Genomic DNA, 17,142 nt, shown 5'->3' with positions numbered 1-17,142 from the left:
AAAATTGAAGCTAGGGACAAAGTGACAAAGTCCATGCCTGGTGCAGTTCAGCCGCGAATTGTGGCGCCGCCCATGTGTCCTGGATGAAAGGTGATGGGCGGTTACCCTTGAACTGCGCAACATGTCGTTTTTCGTTTCCTGTAAGGCATCAGTCTCCGCGAGCTGTGTTGCGTTTGTAGCGTCAAGCTGCTTCATCAGCTGTTCTCTTTCGTTGCTTTCGCCGAGCGTTGTTGCTTGATCTGCGTACCTGGATCTTGTGGGGATGATACATCGCGGACCTAAACTCCAGCTGACGAGAGCCGAAGCGAACCACGACGACGATTGTTGCTGGAGAAACACAGACGACTTGACCTCGAGACGACGAATCCTACAATGGCCGGTCTGCCTCCCGGCTGGGAATGGGACTACGACGGCCAACGCTGGTTCTACAAGTACAAGCCAACAGGTCATATACAATACCACTTCCCATCAGAAGGCGATGAGTTCCCCGACTTCATTGAGGCCGGTGCGCCAGCACCAGACCTGGCTCCCGAGGAACGACTTGAATCGCAGCAGCAGGTGAAACGACAAACGAGTTCGGCTGGCAGTGGTGCCTCTGGCACTGGCACTGAGGCAAGACGAGCGGCCTCCGCGAGCAACGGCGGCGTCAACAAGTATGGCATGTCTGCTACAGCCAAACCAATCAGCGCAATATGGGAAGGGGATGATGAAGGCGAGGTGGATGGTGTATTCCAGCCAGAGAACTTCATGTTCCTTGGCCCTGGCACCTATGCCGATGTGAGCCCTTTAATGGAGGAGGAAGAGGAAATGGCCAAGAGAACCGTTGTTGGGGCAATAAGTGAGAGGGTTGAAGGGGCTGGAACTCCTCAGACGGCAGCATCCGCACTTGCCAAGGGCGTCAGTCCTTTGGGAAGCGGCAAGACAACTCCTATGATGGCAAAGAGCGAGCCGTCAGTGTCACCGAGACCTGCTGATGCCGCTGTCCAGGGCGGTATGGTAATTGAAAGCCCTCCGGTTATCGAGAGCGCCCCTGTGGTTGAGGGCGAGCCAGTCTCGTCGCCACAAGCTGCCGAAGTCGAGTCTACATTCGTCGTTGCAGAAGCACCAGATTCGTCTGCAGTTCATATGATTGACAGTCGTGAGATGCCGGTGGAAATGATGGGGGACACGATGCATCGGTTCGATCCCGTGGGATTCGTCGCAGAGATGCCCACAGAACATACGGCTGTGGCGCATGTTGAGCTACACCCGGATCCCGTCGAGATTGCAGACAACAGTGTCCTAGCGCCGATTGAAACAGCTATGGCAGCGGCGTCAGGAGCCGGAATGGCTGAGTTGCCAGCCAAATACAGCCCTGTTGACGGAAAGGATATTCCCATCGTAAACGCGCCAAAAGAACCCGAAAGGAAGCAATCTGCGGATGCTGACAATATTACGAGAAACGGACATGTCCAACTTGCACAAGCAGCGCCACCAGAGCAAGTCCAACAACCCATTCAGCTAGTCGCCAAGAATGAAGAGCAAGTCTTGACTGCGGCACCAATCGCTGCCCAATTTGACGCAGACCAAGGAAAGCAGCAATACCATGGACATGATGATAGTCGATACACACAAGAGCAATCGGGTAGATCAGCTGCCTCAGTCCAGCAAGAGACCTTCAAGATTGCTAGGAAACAGCCAGGTTCACCGAGCACGCCTATTGCACAGCAGCAACCTCAACAACCTACATATCAAGCATACGTGCCTGGCCAGACGACTACGACTTCGCATCTATCTACATCTGAAAAGAGACAAAGCATAGGGCTCCAACGCGAAGTATCTCTAATGATGAACGTAAAAAGGGATTCAGTCAGCATGGACCCGAGTTCTGTCCCTCAAATACTGTCACCACCGCAGAATCCTGGAGCAAGCACATCAACGCAACCAGCGACGCCCCCACAAGCCCAAGCAGGTGAAACGACGAAACAGCCGGCCGACAACAACACAAACGACAGTGCTGAAGCTTCCCTAACACATATTCCGTCAATTCTGAAGCCTGCAAGGAATAGAAACTCGATACAGGGTCTTCCGCTTGCGCAACAACCACCAACACAACCTGCGATCGTCCCTCCGCCAGCCCAACCACAGGAAGAGATTCAAAAGGTTGAAGGCGTGTCTAAATTTCCGTCCGTTTTGCGTCCCGCGCGAGGTAGATCACCAAGTCAGCCAGGGCAGGGAATCAACAATGCTGGACAAGTGCTGCCTCAAACTCAATCAACTCAGCAGATAGCCCAGAACACTCAACCTGGTCAAGACTCTGTCCTTCATGGCGAACACATGCGCCCTGCATACCAAACACAAGCTGGCCAGCCTCCTCTGCCATCTCAAAACCCTCCATTTCAACAGCCTCCTTGGCAAGCTGCACAGGCGATGCAACCAGCCCGGCCAGCCAGTGCTATGCCCGTGATGAATCATGCTCCATACGGGTCCCAGTACTCAGTGGTTGGTCCTACACCCGTACAGCAGCATCAATCCGGCCAAGCTGAATCATCAGAACATGGAAGACCGGCGTCACAATTGCAGCCATCACCTCTGCAGCGGATCCAAGAGGCAGTCGCTAGTCAACCTCCCCGACCCCAAACTGTTGTAGGGACCATCCAACCTACCTCTACACGCGTTACTCAGGACCCCATTATTCAACAACAGCAAGCGTCGAGTTTTGGGCCACTTCATCAAGTCCAAGATTTCGGAACAGTAGAGGTAGGTCGGATCTCGGCTACTGACGGACTCTCTTCAAATCCTTTGCCAAACGCCAGCACTCAAGTACAACAACAGTCCGTGAGGCCCCAGTCACAAGTTCAAGCATCGCAGCAATTTCACACCGTAGAGGCAGGACAGTTACAGCCTCAACCACAGCATCAACCTCAGTCTGCGTCCTGGGAATTTCATGCCCCACCAATCCAACATGTGCAAAATGCGGCAGCCGGACAGCCCCTACCATCTCAAAGTATTCAACCTGTGCCTCAAGTCAGCCATGTCGTTGAGGCTTCTCAGCAACCATTACAGCAGCGGCAGCAACCGCATATCCCGGCCTCAGATTTCCAGGTTCAGCCGTTGCAAACAGTTCAGAACTCGACAGGTGTTCGGCCACTCCGACCACAAAGTACCGAAGCACTATCAACTGGATTCCAGCCAACGCCTTTGCAGAAACAGCCGCCGCAGCAGCAACGAATAACAACAGCATCGCAGTTTCAGGTTCAACCTTTGCAAAACGTCCAAAATGCATCAGCCGGCCAGCCCATTCGACCACCGAAAATGCAGGTTCTTCCAGACATTGCCCAATCCATCGGAAGCCAAGGTGCAGCTGCTCAACAGCAGCCATCCTCGGCATCTCATTTCCAAGTACCTCTGGCTCAAAACATTCAAAATGCAGCTGCTGGCCAACCAACAAAACCACAGGATAACTCCAGGCCGTCTCAGCTCCCTGTGAAGGCTCCGCAGACAATTGGGGTTCAAAATGTCCCTACTCCCTCTCAACAACCTCCTGTGTCACAATTTCAAGTCCCTCAATCGCAGAACGTTCAAAATGCGAGTGCTGGGAGTCCGCAACAGTCATTGCAACAACGCCCAAGCTCGCAGTTCCAGGTACCGGCGTTGCAACAGATTCAAAATGCAGCCGCGGGCCAGCCTATTCGACCTCAAAGCGCAAATGGGTCCGGACAACACACGCCTGCCTCAGATCCAGCCCCGGTCTCTGCTGTTCAATATCCTCAGCAGTCTAATCAAGTTAATGTTAGTAATCAGGGGCCTCGGCGAGCGTCGACATTCACTCCTGGTGAGGTATCTCCCGTTCGGCCACGAGAAGATAGCCAAGTCTCTGCCTTGGGATCGCCATCCCCCATGGACCCAAGCAGGCGAAGCTCTTCAAATGCGAACATGAGTGGTCCGAACTATACACCCTCACCGATGACTGATGCTACTGGACCAGCCGTGCAAACAAGCCACACACAATCCACGACGCCAAGCACTCAAGGACAAAGCCCTCCTGTTCCGGCAAAGATTCGTGCGCATGCCGCAGGCTCCTTTTTTCCCGTTCAAAATTCAACTGAGTCTCCGCCGTCCCATGACAAACCTCCAACGCAAGATACGCCACAACACCGACAGCAGCAGCAGCTCCAGCAACATAGTTCTCCGCCACCACGTCCCCAGAAACAAGAAACAAGGGAAGGTCAGGAACCACAACCTTCGTCTCAGCCACACGGTCAAGAAAAGCAACTGCCGCGGGAACCTACTCAGGATACCGAGCATCCTATTGGGTATCAAGTCAAACAGACTGCCAACCAAGCCAATCTTGTTCCGATTGCTCCGCCAGGTCCGTCTACGCCTAGCTCGGGACACGTTCTAGGCCGAATTGAAGAGCATGACGAATGTGAACCTGGCCCTAAACCAGATCAGACGCCCCAAGTCACACGGCCAAGCTCCATGGCATCCAGTGTGCAGCAGTCGATACCGGACACGCCAGGAAGTCCGCATGGACCCACGCTGCATCAACCCAAACCAGTTGCACCAAGTCAAGTTCAACGCCCAGTACAAGCACTGGGACAGTCACCAGCACCGCAATCCCCCATGGGGCAACCACCTATCGGCCAACCGGTTCCTGGACTACAGCCTCAGCCTATTTTGCCAACTGGCCAAATGCCAGGTCAGATGCAAAATCAAATAGCTCCTGGAAGGATAGTACCCGCGCAAATGCCACCGGGACCAACTGCTCCAGCATTCCAGGGTCAATGGAATCCGGCCACGAATCCCAACGCCCCTCCACAAGGTGGTAAGGAGAAAGAAAAGAAATGGACGAAGTGGTTCAAGGGTGGAAGTGCCAAACCCAAACCAGCACCACAGCAGATGATGCCGCCTCAGCCAGGTCCCATTCCTAACCCTGGGCCACAGCAATGGACCGGGGGTCCATATAGTCCGAGCCACTTCTGGCAACAACCAGGTCAACAGGGACCCTTTAGCCATGGGAATCGTCCAAGCATGTCCGACTCAGCGTCAATATCTACGGTAGGGTCCGACAAGAAGAGCCAGCATAGCCAAAACATGCCGCCAGCCCAGGGCCAGATGCACATGCCACCTGTCGCGCCAAACCAACTGCCAGGAGGACAGATGATGATGCCAGGCCAACCAAATCAGTTGCCAGGTCACGGTCCTATTCCAGGGCAACTTCCGCAGCAAATGCCGCCGCAAATGCGTGTGTCTGGGACAATGGTGCCGGGACAAGGACCGCCAGGTCAAATGGCCCCTATTCAGATGCGTCCTGGCCAACAGATGCCTGGCCAGCCGCCACCGGGACAGATGCCTCCAGCCCAAGGATACTTTGGACAGGTGCATCCTCTGCAAATGCCAATTACCACTCATTCACAAGGCTTCGCACCGCCTCAGTCTGGATTTCAACCACAGGGCCAAACGGGAATGGGACACCAGGGTCAGCCCAGCTTCGCTCCGTCGCCGTCCGGCCATTCCAAGACGCCTTCAATTTCTAGCCAAGCAAGTATACCGCCGCAGGGAGTGCCGCCTCTACAGATGCAGGCACCAGCAAATCAACAGCCTCAGCAGCCCCAACATCAAAACATGATGCCAGCACCCCTGTTTGCTGGCTCAGGCGGAAATCGCCCACCAAATGGTACACAACCTCAAGTACAACAAGCACCTTCAGCGAACGTACCAGCTGCCAATAACAAGTGGGCTCAAAGGCCGGCTGCCGATTACTCTGGCGGTGATTGGGGTGACGAGGAGAATTGGGAACGGAGATAATTAGTTTTCTTGGCTGTGTTTATTCTTATGTTTTACACAATTTGTTCACCATACCCCACAGCTTTGACTTTTCGTGTCGCCATTTAAATATGTTGATGGATATGTTATCATAAGCAAGCAAGGCATGGAGATGTGTTTGGATACATTCGCGAAATCCATGAGTTTTGGTTCTGTTATTTACTTTTCATAATTAGACACTTATATTTATTCCCATATATTATATTATGCCTTTAGGCTTTTGGCTAGTACTTTGCTCATATCGTTTCTGACATAAGCTTGTGTGGAAAACCCACAGCTGTGGAACGCAGGTAGAATAGTTGTTGTATCATATTGTGCAAATGGTGCTTCTGTGACGAGTTTTCACATACATCGTAGTGGAGAATCGAGATACTTGAGCCATAGTAGTGTTTACATCTAAACACTACAACACTCTTGGGAGCGCCACGATCGACAATTGTCGTTTGCAAACGCAATGCAACATCCATTCGCATTTCACCGCACAGTATCCAAGTCATAGTGCCTTTTTGCAAAATAAATAGATAGTCACTAGTATCTTACAGTGTCTAAGCTAACAACACGCTCAAATCTTAATGCTCCAGTCCTCGCCAATCTTAGTACCCACACGGCCAAGCACAGCAAACGCAGCTCTGCCTTTCTCAGCAGCGTGGTAATCAACCTTGACTGCCCAATTCTTGCCCTCCGACTCGACCTGCACTTCCTTGACGTCCAGGCTTGCTGGGGCGCCGATAACAATGATACGATCGACGTGGACGTCGCGCATGGCCTTAAGCCAACTCCCCGCTTTGACCGACTTGGCGTTGCGACCTTCGGCATCAGTAGATGTGAGGACGTTATCAGCAAGGCTGAACTTGCGGTAGATGTACTGGCCTTTTTCATTATCAAAGGTATCGCCATCGTCTGCGTACAGGTCGCCTTCTGCGGAACCGTCCTTGGAGACAGTAACTACGAGGGTGTAGTCGTCGAAGCGCATGGCCGCGCTAGAGCGACGGGGAATATCGCGACGAGGGAAAATGTGACCACCTCGCATGAGGAGGGGAACAGAGTCGATCGCTGCGTTAACTGTGACTCGCTTGCCCTTTTGGGTCTTCATTACCTGGTAAGTCGTGTAGTCAAAGTAGACCTCGTCATCAGGAATCCAAATATCAGTAGAGAATTTGTCCTTCTCGACAATAGGCTTGGCAAGAAGGCCAGTAGTACCGACGAAGAGTTGGTCATCAATAGCAAAGCCGCTCTCCTCGGATGGGTGAGTCCAGAACATGGGACGCACAACGGGACTACCCTCGCGGTTGGCGTGGAAGAATGCAGTGTACCACGAGGGGAGCAAAGAATAACGCAGGCGAAGAGCCTTGGTTAGGATTTCGGTGTAAGGCTCGCCGAGCATATACGGCTCGCGACGGCGCGAATCGATATGAGCGTGGGCACGCATAAATGGGTAAAATATACCTGTCTGGTACCAGCGAGCCATCAGGTCCTTGTCAGGGTTGCCAAAGAAACCACCAACGTCGGCACCTGCAAAAGGAAATCCGGAGATACCTTGGTTGAGGACCATGGGGATAGAGGCAGCCAGATGTTCCCAACTGGCTTGATTGTCGCCCGTCCACATAGCGCCAAGTCGTTGGGACCCGGCGTAGAAGGAACGAGTGAGAATAAAGGGGCGCCGCTTCTCTCCCTTCTTACGGCTAACCATGGCTTCCCAAGATGCGTTGTGGAACGTAAGGCCGTTCAAGTTGTGGATGTCACGGTGCTCCCAGTTGCCAAAGTGAATGTTGTCCTTCGGCATAGTGGTCTCCGGGCCGTTAAATACCGAGGGTTCGTTCATGTCGTTCCAGAGGAACGTGTTTTCCAATGTTCCCTTGAACGAATCATATTTGAAAAGAGTCTTCCACCACTCGTTGGCCTTGGGGTTGAAACAGTCGACCCAGTTAGATGAGCCGGGCCAGCACCATCCTTCATATGTTTCGTCGTCCTTGTTGTGGACGGCAAGGTCCTTTGAGAGCATGTTAGAGCTGACGGGATAGTTGTCCACCTTCTTGATGTGAGGATCAATAATGACCACAAGCTTGCGGCCATGGGCATCCAGCTGCTGGCCCATGCTAACGGGGTTGGCAAAGGCATGAGGGTCCCAGGTGAAGTACTTCTTCTCTTCTGTGTACTCAATGTCAAGCCAGATGACGTCGTAAGGGATTTTATATTTGTCCATCCGTCGATCGACGTCCTTGACATCGTCATCTGAAATGTAGTTCCAACGGCACTGGTGATATCCAATCGAAAACTCCTGTGGCATGGCAGTATAACCGGTAAGTTCGCCATACCTCTTTGTCAGGTCGCGGGGTGTCGGGCCCATAAAGACGAACGCATCCAAAATACCGGCTTCGGAGAACCAATGCGTGTGCGTGCTGGTAGACCCCTTGCCTAGGTTGAGGGGGTTCTTGCTGTCCTTTTCCTTGACAACGTCGATCCACGTCTCGGCAGCGTTGAGCCAAAAGACGCCAACAGAGGAGTCCTTGCGATGAGCCTGCATAAAGGGGATGGCGCCGTATAGCGTCATGGGACTGTCAAGGATATACTCAAACACGTCGGTATTATACAGACGGTAAGGCTCCTGGTGGTTACCGTCACCACCTCTGGTCTGCTTGAGCGAAATTGGCCCAGTGTGTTCAGGGATGCCAAAGACCTGTTCATATCCAACAAACGAAATATCCATGCCAACACTCTCCGGCCCACGGGGTTTTGAATCAGTGTTGCCACCAAAGGACTCATCCCACCACGTGCTCTCATCCTCGCCGCTATCGTTCTTCGTGCCATCTTCACCCTTACCCTCCTCGGCCGTGGGCTTTTCTATCTTTGGTCGCCAGTGCTCCATGTTGAAGAGTCCACGATCGTTGAACCTGACATGAGACTCGCCGCCACGCTTGAAATCGACTTCAAATGGTGAAAACTTAATGACAACCTCCAGGTCCTGATCGCCGCCATATTTGATATTGACCTGGGACTTGTCCTGGAAGGCGACCTGCGCCTGCTTGTCCAGCTCCAGTCCACCGACAATGACCCAGTCCTCAGCCTCGCTGTAACGCTCTTTTCGGGCTTTGCTATTGTGTCGTAGTTCGATCTCCTTCTTTTGGCGCTTCTCTTCATCGATAGAGATGCGGGCAACACCACTCTTCAGTAGAGAAACGGTAATGGGAAACCGCGCCCTCTCGCCATTATTGATCGTCTTGAGAATCACAGCCTGCCATTGGCCATCTTTGAGGCTGGCCGATTCGGGAATAACATCGTACGGAGAGCTCCAGGTCGTTCGGTGAGCTGCAGCATCGTCGGCAAAGGCGCGGTTTCGCTTGCAGAATCCGGACTGGTCACACTTTTTAAAGTCGTGTTCCTTGACCGAGACTAAAGCGAGGTGTCAGCAGAGCTACAGGCTGAAACAACATTGAGATGCGAGCTTACAAGCTGGGTTAAGCAAGCAGGCCAAAGCTGCCAGAAGACACAGCAGAGCTGCCCATGTGGCTGGCAGCCCAGGAGTTGACCTCATGGTCCTTGAAGATCGGACTGGCCGAGCTGTTGAAAGTGCCACGAAATGGTGAGAATGAAATCACAAAACGGAGTAGAAAAACAACATGGGATGACTCGATTCCTCAGTACATCCAAGCCTGGCTCAGGCAGTGTTACAATGGCCAGATCCCGTCTGTCAGTCGTGAATTGGATTAATTGATGTCGAAGGTGGGCAACGTGCCTAGAGTCCAGAGTTTCAACCAGACATCGTCAATGAAAGCTGTCCCCTGAGCCACTGCTGGTAGCTCCCTGTTGTGGACCGGGGCGTTGTCGACTCTGGCCAATGAGAAGGTTGTGCGAGAACATTGAATGCTGAGAGTTGCCATGGCGGGGCCAAAAAGGACCCCGTTAGATTCAACTTCTGGATAACGGGACTGACATGGCCGGTTGTGGTAGAATTGGCACTGTATGGACATGCTACGCAAACAATCACGTTGATGGGCTGATGAACTTGCGACGTGCTTCAGGATGAATTGGCACGGAGTCACGGCATCAATTTCCTCCTGACAATTGGCAATTGGCTTGTCAGATATCATAACTTCGAGCCGGTACAGGATTATGCCTCGGCCGGCGCCCAACTCCATCTATCTTTCTTGTGAGCGATACAACAACAGCAACAACAACAAAACACCCAACCTGCATCGTTGGGACAGATTGCCGCACTGTACCGGGCCATCAAAACTTTGGTAACCGCTTCGAACTCAAACTGCTCCGTTCACCGCTGTCGTCAAATCACCATGGCAAGACCCCACCACGAGCAGCTGGACCCCGCTTCAGGCACAAACAGAGGATACCACGATGAACGAAGCCAACATGGAAGGAGCGACAACACAGTACATGGACGTCAAGGTGGCAACCAGCGGAACCCAAGCCCAAACCCGCTACGGCGCGCCTTGGAAGCCCTCCCCCCACCAATTTTTGCTCTCCTCTTCGCCTTGGCCGCCGTCGCTATTTACTTTGTCTCCTCTCACCAGCGTCCCAATCCCAACTCTGTTCATTCAACCTCTCCAGACCTTTCAGCCCTTCCAACCTCAACTTCAATCCCACAAGTCTCTCTAGACTCAAAACAAAAAAGCACAATGGCTACCACCGAGCAGACGTGAGCACCTCCATCCCAGAGCGGCAACTTTTTTTTTCTACCCCGCCATTTTACCCCTCCAAAAGCTTTTTTCACAACCTCTCGTCCTAACAAATTGCGAATAGCTTCATTGCTATCAAGCCTGATGGCGTCCAGGTGAGCCTCGATAAGAGTTTCTTCTCTTTTAGTGTTTCAATGCACTAACATGTATAGCGTGGCCTTGTTGGCCCCATCATCTCCCGCTTCGAGAGCCGTGGGTACGTTCATCACCAGTGGTTTCCCATCAGGCGAATATCAGCCCATTGAGCGAAATTGTTGTGCTAATCGTCACCAGCTTCAAGCTTGCCGCTATCAAGCTCGTCACTCCCCCCAAGGAGCACCTCGAGGCCCACTGTTCGTGAACACATTCGCCTCCATATTCATTGACTCAATTGCTAACACTTTACAGACGCTGACCTGAAGGACAAGCCCTTCTTCGGTGGTCTCATCCAGTGTATGTATACGAAGACCGTTTCTAAGTGGATCAATACACTAATTTGCTACAGACATGCTTTCTGGTCCCATCTGCGCCATGGTCTGGGAGGGCCGTGATGCCGTCAAGACTGGCCGCAGTAAGTACAACCCTTAATATACTTGACCATGTTGCCACTAACACGTCCAGCCATCCTCGGTGCCACCAACCCCCTTGCCTCCGCCCCTGGCACCATCCGTGGTGACTACGCCATCGATGTCGGCCGCAACGTCTGCCACGGCTCCGACTCCGTCGAGAACGCCAAGAAGGAGATCGCTCTCTGGTTCAAGGAGGGTGATGTTGTCAGCTACAAGCAGTCCCAGTTCGACTGGATCTACGAGAAGGCTTAAATGCTTCCTACCGAGATTGTTGAATAAAAACCCGGGGACAAGTGCTGTCTACGTTCGACATATGTGCCACATAGCGATGTAGTTGGAACAATAAAATGGCTGTCAAGACGTAATCGTATTGTGTTCCAAGTATTTCACGATTTACGAGTGAAAACCCTTCTCATCCGTAGTAGCACACCTGCAAACCATGGTGTTGCCCAGACGCTGCCTATAATGCGAATTGGCAGAAGGGCTTTGGTAACTGCATAAGCCAATGCCACCTCGACCAGAATCTTGTACTTTTGCTCCCCGCTCTCCCACTTGCCGACTGCATCGTCTGCCTTATCCTTTTCTGCATCTTCGGGTCCAAACCCAAACCACCCCTTGCGACTGAAATATCTCTCAAATCGCGAAATGCCAGACTGAACGTAGTCCCCAAAGTGCGATGTCATGTACGCCACAGGTACAAAAGTTGTGTAGTGAAAGAGTGCGAACAGGGCAAACAGTGGCACGATAGCGGTGAGCTCATGAAGAATCATAAACGACACGACGTGCGATACTGGAGCATTTCGAAGACCATTGGTGTATTTCTGCAGCCGTCGAGGCAGCCGCGCCGTGATACGGTCGATCCGAGAAGCTTGTGAGGATTCGTGCCGGAGTCCGGGTGTGAAGAAGGGGGTTGGACGGCCGACCCGTAGCTGTCGAAGCCAATTTGAATTATTGGCGCGGCGAAACATGATTTTAGTAAAGGTGGTCTACGGAGAGAATTGCGACAAGCATGGCGAACTTCGTGAGGTGACCTTTGTTGATAAGCTTGAGTGCGAAATACGAACAGAACGATGTGGATCGTGTGGAATTTGACCGAGCCGATTGATCCATCGTCCGCCTTCTAGGGTAGCTGACAAAATTCCATCTTCAATCGTTGACACTGCTGCAAAGCTATGCATCTATATTTATGAGAGTGGAATGGGAATATCGTCGAGGTTTAATGTTCCAATTGAAAGGCTTTTTCATTTCTTGAATATGCTTCTTGCATGTTGGGGTATGGACAGTATGGGACTGGTGATGGTACTTCAAATCTGGGTTGCCAACAGTACAATCACACAAAGCAAAACGCAAACAGCAGACATAAGAGTTATGCAAGCTGTTAGCGGCATGCAATTTCCAAATTACGAGAAATAGAAATGTTTCCAATCATTTTGCTTCTTGCTCCGAAGCCGGACTGCGTGCCGTCCTGTTCATGTGTGCCAGCTGGTTGCTCTTTCCGTCTAAGTGATATGGGCAGCCTTGGGAAGGAGCCAGCTGTCAGGTGCTTCCCTACGCCCTTTTAGAATTTCTCTTCCTTTCTCCCTTTTTCTCCTTTTTCTCTTCTTCTCTCCATTCTATCCTTCAACTCATTCACTTTCAAACCTCTTCACTGTCTTGCCTCACACCACACTTCATCAACTGATAGCAATCCAATTCTCCTCCAAGATGACGACCACCAAGCTTGCGAGTGGCTTTGTTGCCCTTCTCGGTCTGACCTCCATGGTTCATGGAGAGAAGTTTTCCAAAGGGGACCTCCTTCTTTGTGACTGTGGCATTGGGGACGACAAGGAACACCCAGACTGGTCCACGTCTCGCCAGATGAACTGGTACGAAGACATCAAATGGCCGGCTTCTGCTGCCAAATATCCCGAAGCTCCAGAAATGGCTGTTCAGGTTCCCTACAAAGACGGTACTTATCCCTGGCTGCCCCAAGGCGTCACTGCTACCATGCCCAACGGTGACGTGTGGACTGCCTACATTGAAGATGGAACTCCTGATGGCTTCAAGGCGGGCAGCGCTGTCTCAAGCAAAGACGGCAAGAACATGTTGAACTGCTGGGCTTACCGCGGTCGCCCTGTCAGTGCGGCCATTAACAAGACTGTCAATCATGATGCCATTTGTTGGACTGCTTTTGTCTGCAATCATGACAACCAGCCCCCTACTCGGCCCAAGGATATGGACCACCCTTCTACCATGACTTCCTCCACTGCCAGTCCTGCCACTACCTTTTACACTCGTCCTCCCAAGACTGTCACTTCTACTGTTACTACCTCGGGGTCGCCTGCGCCAACTTACAACCCCAACAAGGGCACTCTGAGCGTTTACTCAGGTGTAAACCCCCGATTCATCAATTGGCAAGATACCTGGCAGTCCTTCATCAACCACTTCATCTGGGACAAGAACACTGGCCGTTGCATTGGCGAGCCAGCCATTGGTCCCGGATACAACATCACCATCGACTGTGCGGGTATTCAGATTGACGAAGACACTCACATGACACTTCTTCTGATCAAGGCTTTAAGAGACGTTGGCCTTAACAGCCTGTGGTTCAATCAAAACCCTGTCATCCCTGGGGGAAGTGGCAACAACAACACTTCGCAAAACTGGGTGGTGATGCCCGAATCCTTCAACTTACAGGCTACTGATCTTGCCACCAACAATGTGGTTGGCCGTCTCTCTTACAAAACTCATTACGCTGGGTACCTTACCACTCCATGCTCCACCTGCGAGACTGGTCGCTTCGACAAGAACTTCTTTGACCCGATCATTGCAGCTGTGAAGGGAAGTTACCCGGCGTTTAACAACTTTACAATTCAGGGACAGTGCGATCCTTGGATGGCATGCGATTGAGAAGATGCTGCGGACTGTGGGGAGCGATTAAGATTTGTTAGAGACTCCCAGATATACATATGGCGATTGCTTTTAGATTGATAGAGAGATATTTGCGATGGGTTGGTGCGATGGATTCACGATATTATTGCTGCTTGTACAACTAGAAACTTGCCACCTTTTTGAACGAATAAATCTGATTCTATACCAGTGTCTAACGCAACTACTACTACGTGATTTATGTTCTTCATGCCTGGTCTGTTGTCATCTTGTCTAGCTATTCGTCTCCTGTACTATCGGAGTAATAGTCAAAGTCTGTGGGCACTTGCAAAGGGATGTCGTTGACAGGATCTGGGTCTGCCTCACCATCGACAATTGGTTGAGTCTCTGTTCCAGCTGGGGTTGGTACAGGCCCAAGAGAGTGTGCTCTCAAAAGCATCGACATGTTGCCTGCCCATTCCCAGGGCCGTCCCGCATCGCCCGGCAGACTGTTGAAGTATTCCCAGCCCATGACTCCTCCAAAGTTCTGGTGACGCCTGTTTAAAATGCCCAGGATCGCAGAGAGCATCTCCCACGGCACGAACCCAGATCCATTAGCAGGGTTTGTCACGACTCCGATGACCAGTTTTTCCGGACTCCATCCCTTTTGCAGCATCAAATCGTACATTAGCGTATTGCTCAAGTTTCCCCATCCGCAATAAAACTGTGTGTTGTACCAGGCAATCTCCTTGCCTCTCATGACCTCCAGCGCCTCGTAGTCAAACCCGCTTAGGTTCTTCTCCGGGTCCAACAGGGCCATGGCAACCGGTGCCATGGTAATGATGAATTCAGGGCTGAAATCCGCCCTCAACCTGTCGATCAACTTGATGATGCCTCCCAGGGTCATCGGCTCTTCAACGTCCAGGTCAATGCCGTCCAGGTTTCGCTCCTTGATGAGTTGCTTCAGCGGAGCGTAGTAGGCCTCGAACTGTTCGGATTCCAGGCGCGCGTACGTTCCCTGTGCGGCGCCGCCGAGCATGAGGAGGACTTTGATGCCGGAGGCTTGGAGGACGCGGAGCTCGGCCCAGAGGGTTTGGAAGCGTGGGTGGTCTGGGGGGTGGTCGTTGAGGGTTATGTCTGTGGGGAGGTCGTTGATGTGGCATGCTGCGAGGATGAGGTGCGTTAGGGATATGGATGGTCGGGTGAGGAGGGGGAGGACGGAGATGAAGTCGCCGGAGGGGGTGTGGTGGGTTTGGTAGTAGGTTATTATGCGGGGGAGGGGGGTTTTGTGCGGTGGTATGGGAGGCATTTTGGATTTGGTGTGATGATGGTGATGTTGGGTTTGTGGTGGAGATTTTGGGTCTGAGGGGAATTGGAGTTGGAGTTGGTGTTTTGGTGGGGTGTGATGGATGGATTGCCTGGTGCTACGGATGGTGGGTTGTACAATTGTAATACGTGATGTGCTTTAATTGAAATGTAGGATTGAGCTTATTTTGTTTACGATATGAGTTTTAAAAGATTTCAAATGTTGTGCTGGTAAGATTGCTGCACGGGAAACACCAGAGAGCAAAGTACATGTCTTCGTGTAGACTGGAGGCAAACCAGTCTCAATGTGCCGACGGAAAGAACATCCCAACCCGGCATGTATTTTATTTATATAAAGCTGTTTGTTATTCCTCACGTTACAGTGAACGAAAGTTTTCTAAATCTACAAAAGTGTGGACATTTTATTCTCACAAAACTCACCATTATTTTGCGTCGAAACTCTGGGTCGGCGTCAGTCACAACCTACACCCTGGCAACACGTCGATACCTCTTCCCATCCTCCTGCAGATCAATCTTCTTCCCTCCCAAACATCGTCCCGGATGCCATCCCGCAAATAATCCCACCGCAGCCGCCACCGGTGCAAATTCCAGCACCGCAAAATAAACCTCATGCGTCTGCAAAGACCCAAATAACCCCTCCGCCGTCTCTGCCAGCCGAAACACCGTCCTCAAATACACCAACAATGTAGCCGTGCAAAACACCACAGCAAATCCAACCAGTTTCTTCCTCCGCAACACCCTTCTAGCTCGCCATAGAAACGAACCGCCAACAAGCACAAACACACTCATACTAAAGACTTGGTAGGCCAACCCTCCTACGAGGATGTTATTCGCGGTCGTCGGGTCCTCATGCTTGCTTGTTTTAGAGCCAATCAACGATGCACCAGCCACTTGGGTAATAGTAGCGACTGCATCGGATGTAATGAAGAACCACAGTATGAACTTTGATGACAGGGGTGTGTACTTTGTGCCTAGGCGGGATATCAGGACAGACAGAATGGTGTAGATGCCTGCGGCGAGGAATACAGGCGCCGTGACGATGAAGAAGTAGTTTAGGACAAAGTAGATGAGATGGTAGGGGTCGAGTTTCGCAGAGAGGCTGCGGGCGATGTAGCCTGTTATTTCGAAGAGGAGACCGATGGTGAAGCTGGAGAAGTACCATGTTCGGTGGATGGTGAGCTGGATGGTGTGGATGAGGAAGAAGGCTGTGAACCAGATTGCTGCGAAGAGGGCGAGTGCGAAAGACGGGGTGAAGCCGTAGATTATGATGGGGACGTCGTGTGGGCCGTGGGGGTTGGGGAAGTTGGGGTCTATGTAGCCGTTGGGTTTGGATTCTGTGATGTTAGATGTGGTGTAGTTGTGAGGTGTGTGATGGTTACCTTGAGAAGACATGTTGGGGGATTTCTGGTGTAAGTGATATTGGTAAAGTGTAGAAATACTGATGGACATGTGAAGAAACAAATAGAGCATCAAGAGTGATATCTCATTGAGTGTCTATCATAAAGATTGGATGATGTTTCCGTTCCATGGCCATCAAGCACTTTATACTTCAACGTCATCCCACATGCATGACTAGAATAGAACGACCGACCACATAAGCTAATTCAGCACACGCAATCGCCACGCCTCACCTGCGTATTCCCAAATAATATTTTAATATACTAATATCATCTACTCAATACTGTTAAGGCATAGCTCCAGCCCTACCGTTGGTGTCGGACATGGAGACCGCCGAGATGGGAAGCATGCTTCAGGCTGATTGGCCAGTTCGGATCTTGGAGCGCCAGTACGATGCAGTGGGGCAGTGTTGCTTGTAGTGAGAGATGTCGGACATCGGTTGGGTTGAACGCCGATGTTTGGCAGAGACTACGTGGACCATGGTTTTGGGAATTGTAAGTGGTGTAAAATTCGGCTTCGTTAGT

General features: G+C 51.7%; 7 protein-coding genes across 7 annotated transcripts; 3 read left to right on the top strand and 4 right to left on the bottom strand.

Annotated features, from left to right (window-relative positions):
• Positions 1–372: 372 nt before the first annotated feature.
• Positions 373–5,790, top strand: VFPPC_06238 (hypothetical protein; the record flags this gene model as incomplete). Its single annotated transcript, XM_018285303.1, has 1 exon — positions 373–5,790. The coding sequence occupies one exon, from the start codon at positions 373–375 to the stop codon at positions 5,788–5,790; it is 5,418 nt and encodes a 1,805-aa protein (XP_018142380.1).
• A 580-nt stretch (positions 5,791–6,370) lies between these two features.
• Positions 6,371–9,340, bottom strand: VFPPC_06237 (alpha glucosidase II; the record flags this gene model as incomplete). Its single annotated transcript, XM_018285302.1, has 2 exons — positions 6,371–9,198; positions 9,256–9,340. The coding sequence occupies 2 exons, from the start codon at positions 9,338–9,340 to the stop codon at positions 6,371–6,373; spliced, it is 2,913 nt and encodes a 970-aa protein (XP_018142379.1).
• Positions 9,341–10,439: 1,099 nt separating this feature from the next.
• VFPPC_13988 (nucleoside diphosphate kinase) lies at positions 10,440–11,299 on the top strand (the record flags this gene model as incomplete). The annotated part of the gene is made up of 7 exons (XM_018291759.1): positions 10,440–10,459; positions 10,564–10,594; positions 10,652–10,695; positions 10,773–10,831; positions 10,887–10,931; positions 10,984–11,049; positions 11,100–11,299. The coding sequence occupies 7 exons, from the start codon at positions 10,440–10,442 to the stop codon at positions 11,297–11,299; spliced, it is 465 nt and encodes a 154-aa protein (XP_018142378.1).
• A 134-nt stretch (positions 11,300–11,433) lies between these two features.
• Positions 11,434–12,015, bottom strand: VFPPC_06236 (protein family FLILHELTA; the record flags this gene model as incomplete). Its single annotated transcript, XM_018285301.1, has 1 exon — positions 11,434–12,015. The coding sequence occupies one exon, from the start codon at positions 12,013–12,015 to the stop codon at positions 11,434–11,436; it is 582 nt and encodes a 193-aa protein (XP_018142377.1).
• Positions 12,016–12,751: 736 nt separating this feature from the next.
• Positions 12,752–13,936, top strand: VFPPC_13987 (hypothetical protein; the record flags this gene model as incomplete). Its single annotated transcript, XM_018291758.1, has 1 exon — positions 12,752–13,936. One exon carries the CDS (start codon positions 12,752–12,754, stop codon positions 13,934–13,936), a length of 1,185 nt encoding a protein of 394 aa, XP_018142376.1.
• Positions 13,937–14,192: 256 nt separating this feature from the next.
• On the bottom strand, positions 14,193–15,203 carry VFPPC_06235 (alkaline phosphatase; the record flags this gene model as incomplete). Its single annotated transcript, XM_018285300.1, has 1 exon — positions 14,193–15,203. One exon carries the CDS (start codon positions 15,201–15,203, stop codon positions 14,193–14,195), a length of 1,011 nt encoding a protein of 336 aa, XP_018142375.1.
• A 479-nt stretch (positions 15,204–15,682) lies between these two features.
• VFPPC_06234 (RTA1 like protein) lies at positions 15,683–16,612 on the bottom strand (the record flags this gene model as incomplete). Its single annotated transcript, XM_018285299.1, has 1 exon — positions 15,683–16,612. One exon carries the CDS (start codon positions 16,610–16,612, stop codon positions 15,683–15,685), a length of 930 nt encoding a protein of 309 aa, XP_018142374.1.
• Positions 16,613–17,142: the final 530 nt, after the last annotated feature.

Source organism: Pochonia chlamydosporia, chromosome 5 (assembly GCF_001653235.2).
Source record: "Pochonia chlamydosporia 170 chromosome 5, whole genome shotgun sequence".
In the NCBI taxonomy this organism is placed as follows: domain Eukaryota; kingdom Fungi; phylum Ascomycota; class Sordariomycetes; order Hypocreales; family Clavicipitaceae; genus Pochonia; species Pochonia chlamydosporia.
Note: the sequence above shows the minus strand (reverse complement) of the source record. Positions and strands in the feature narration are given on the sequence as shown.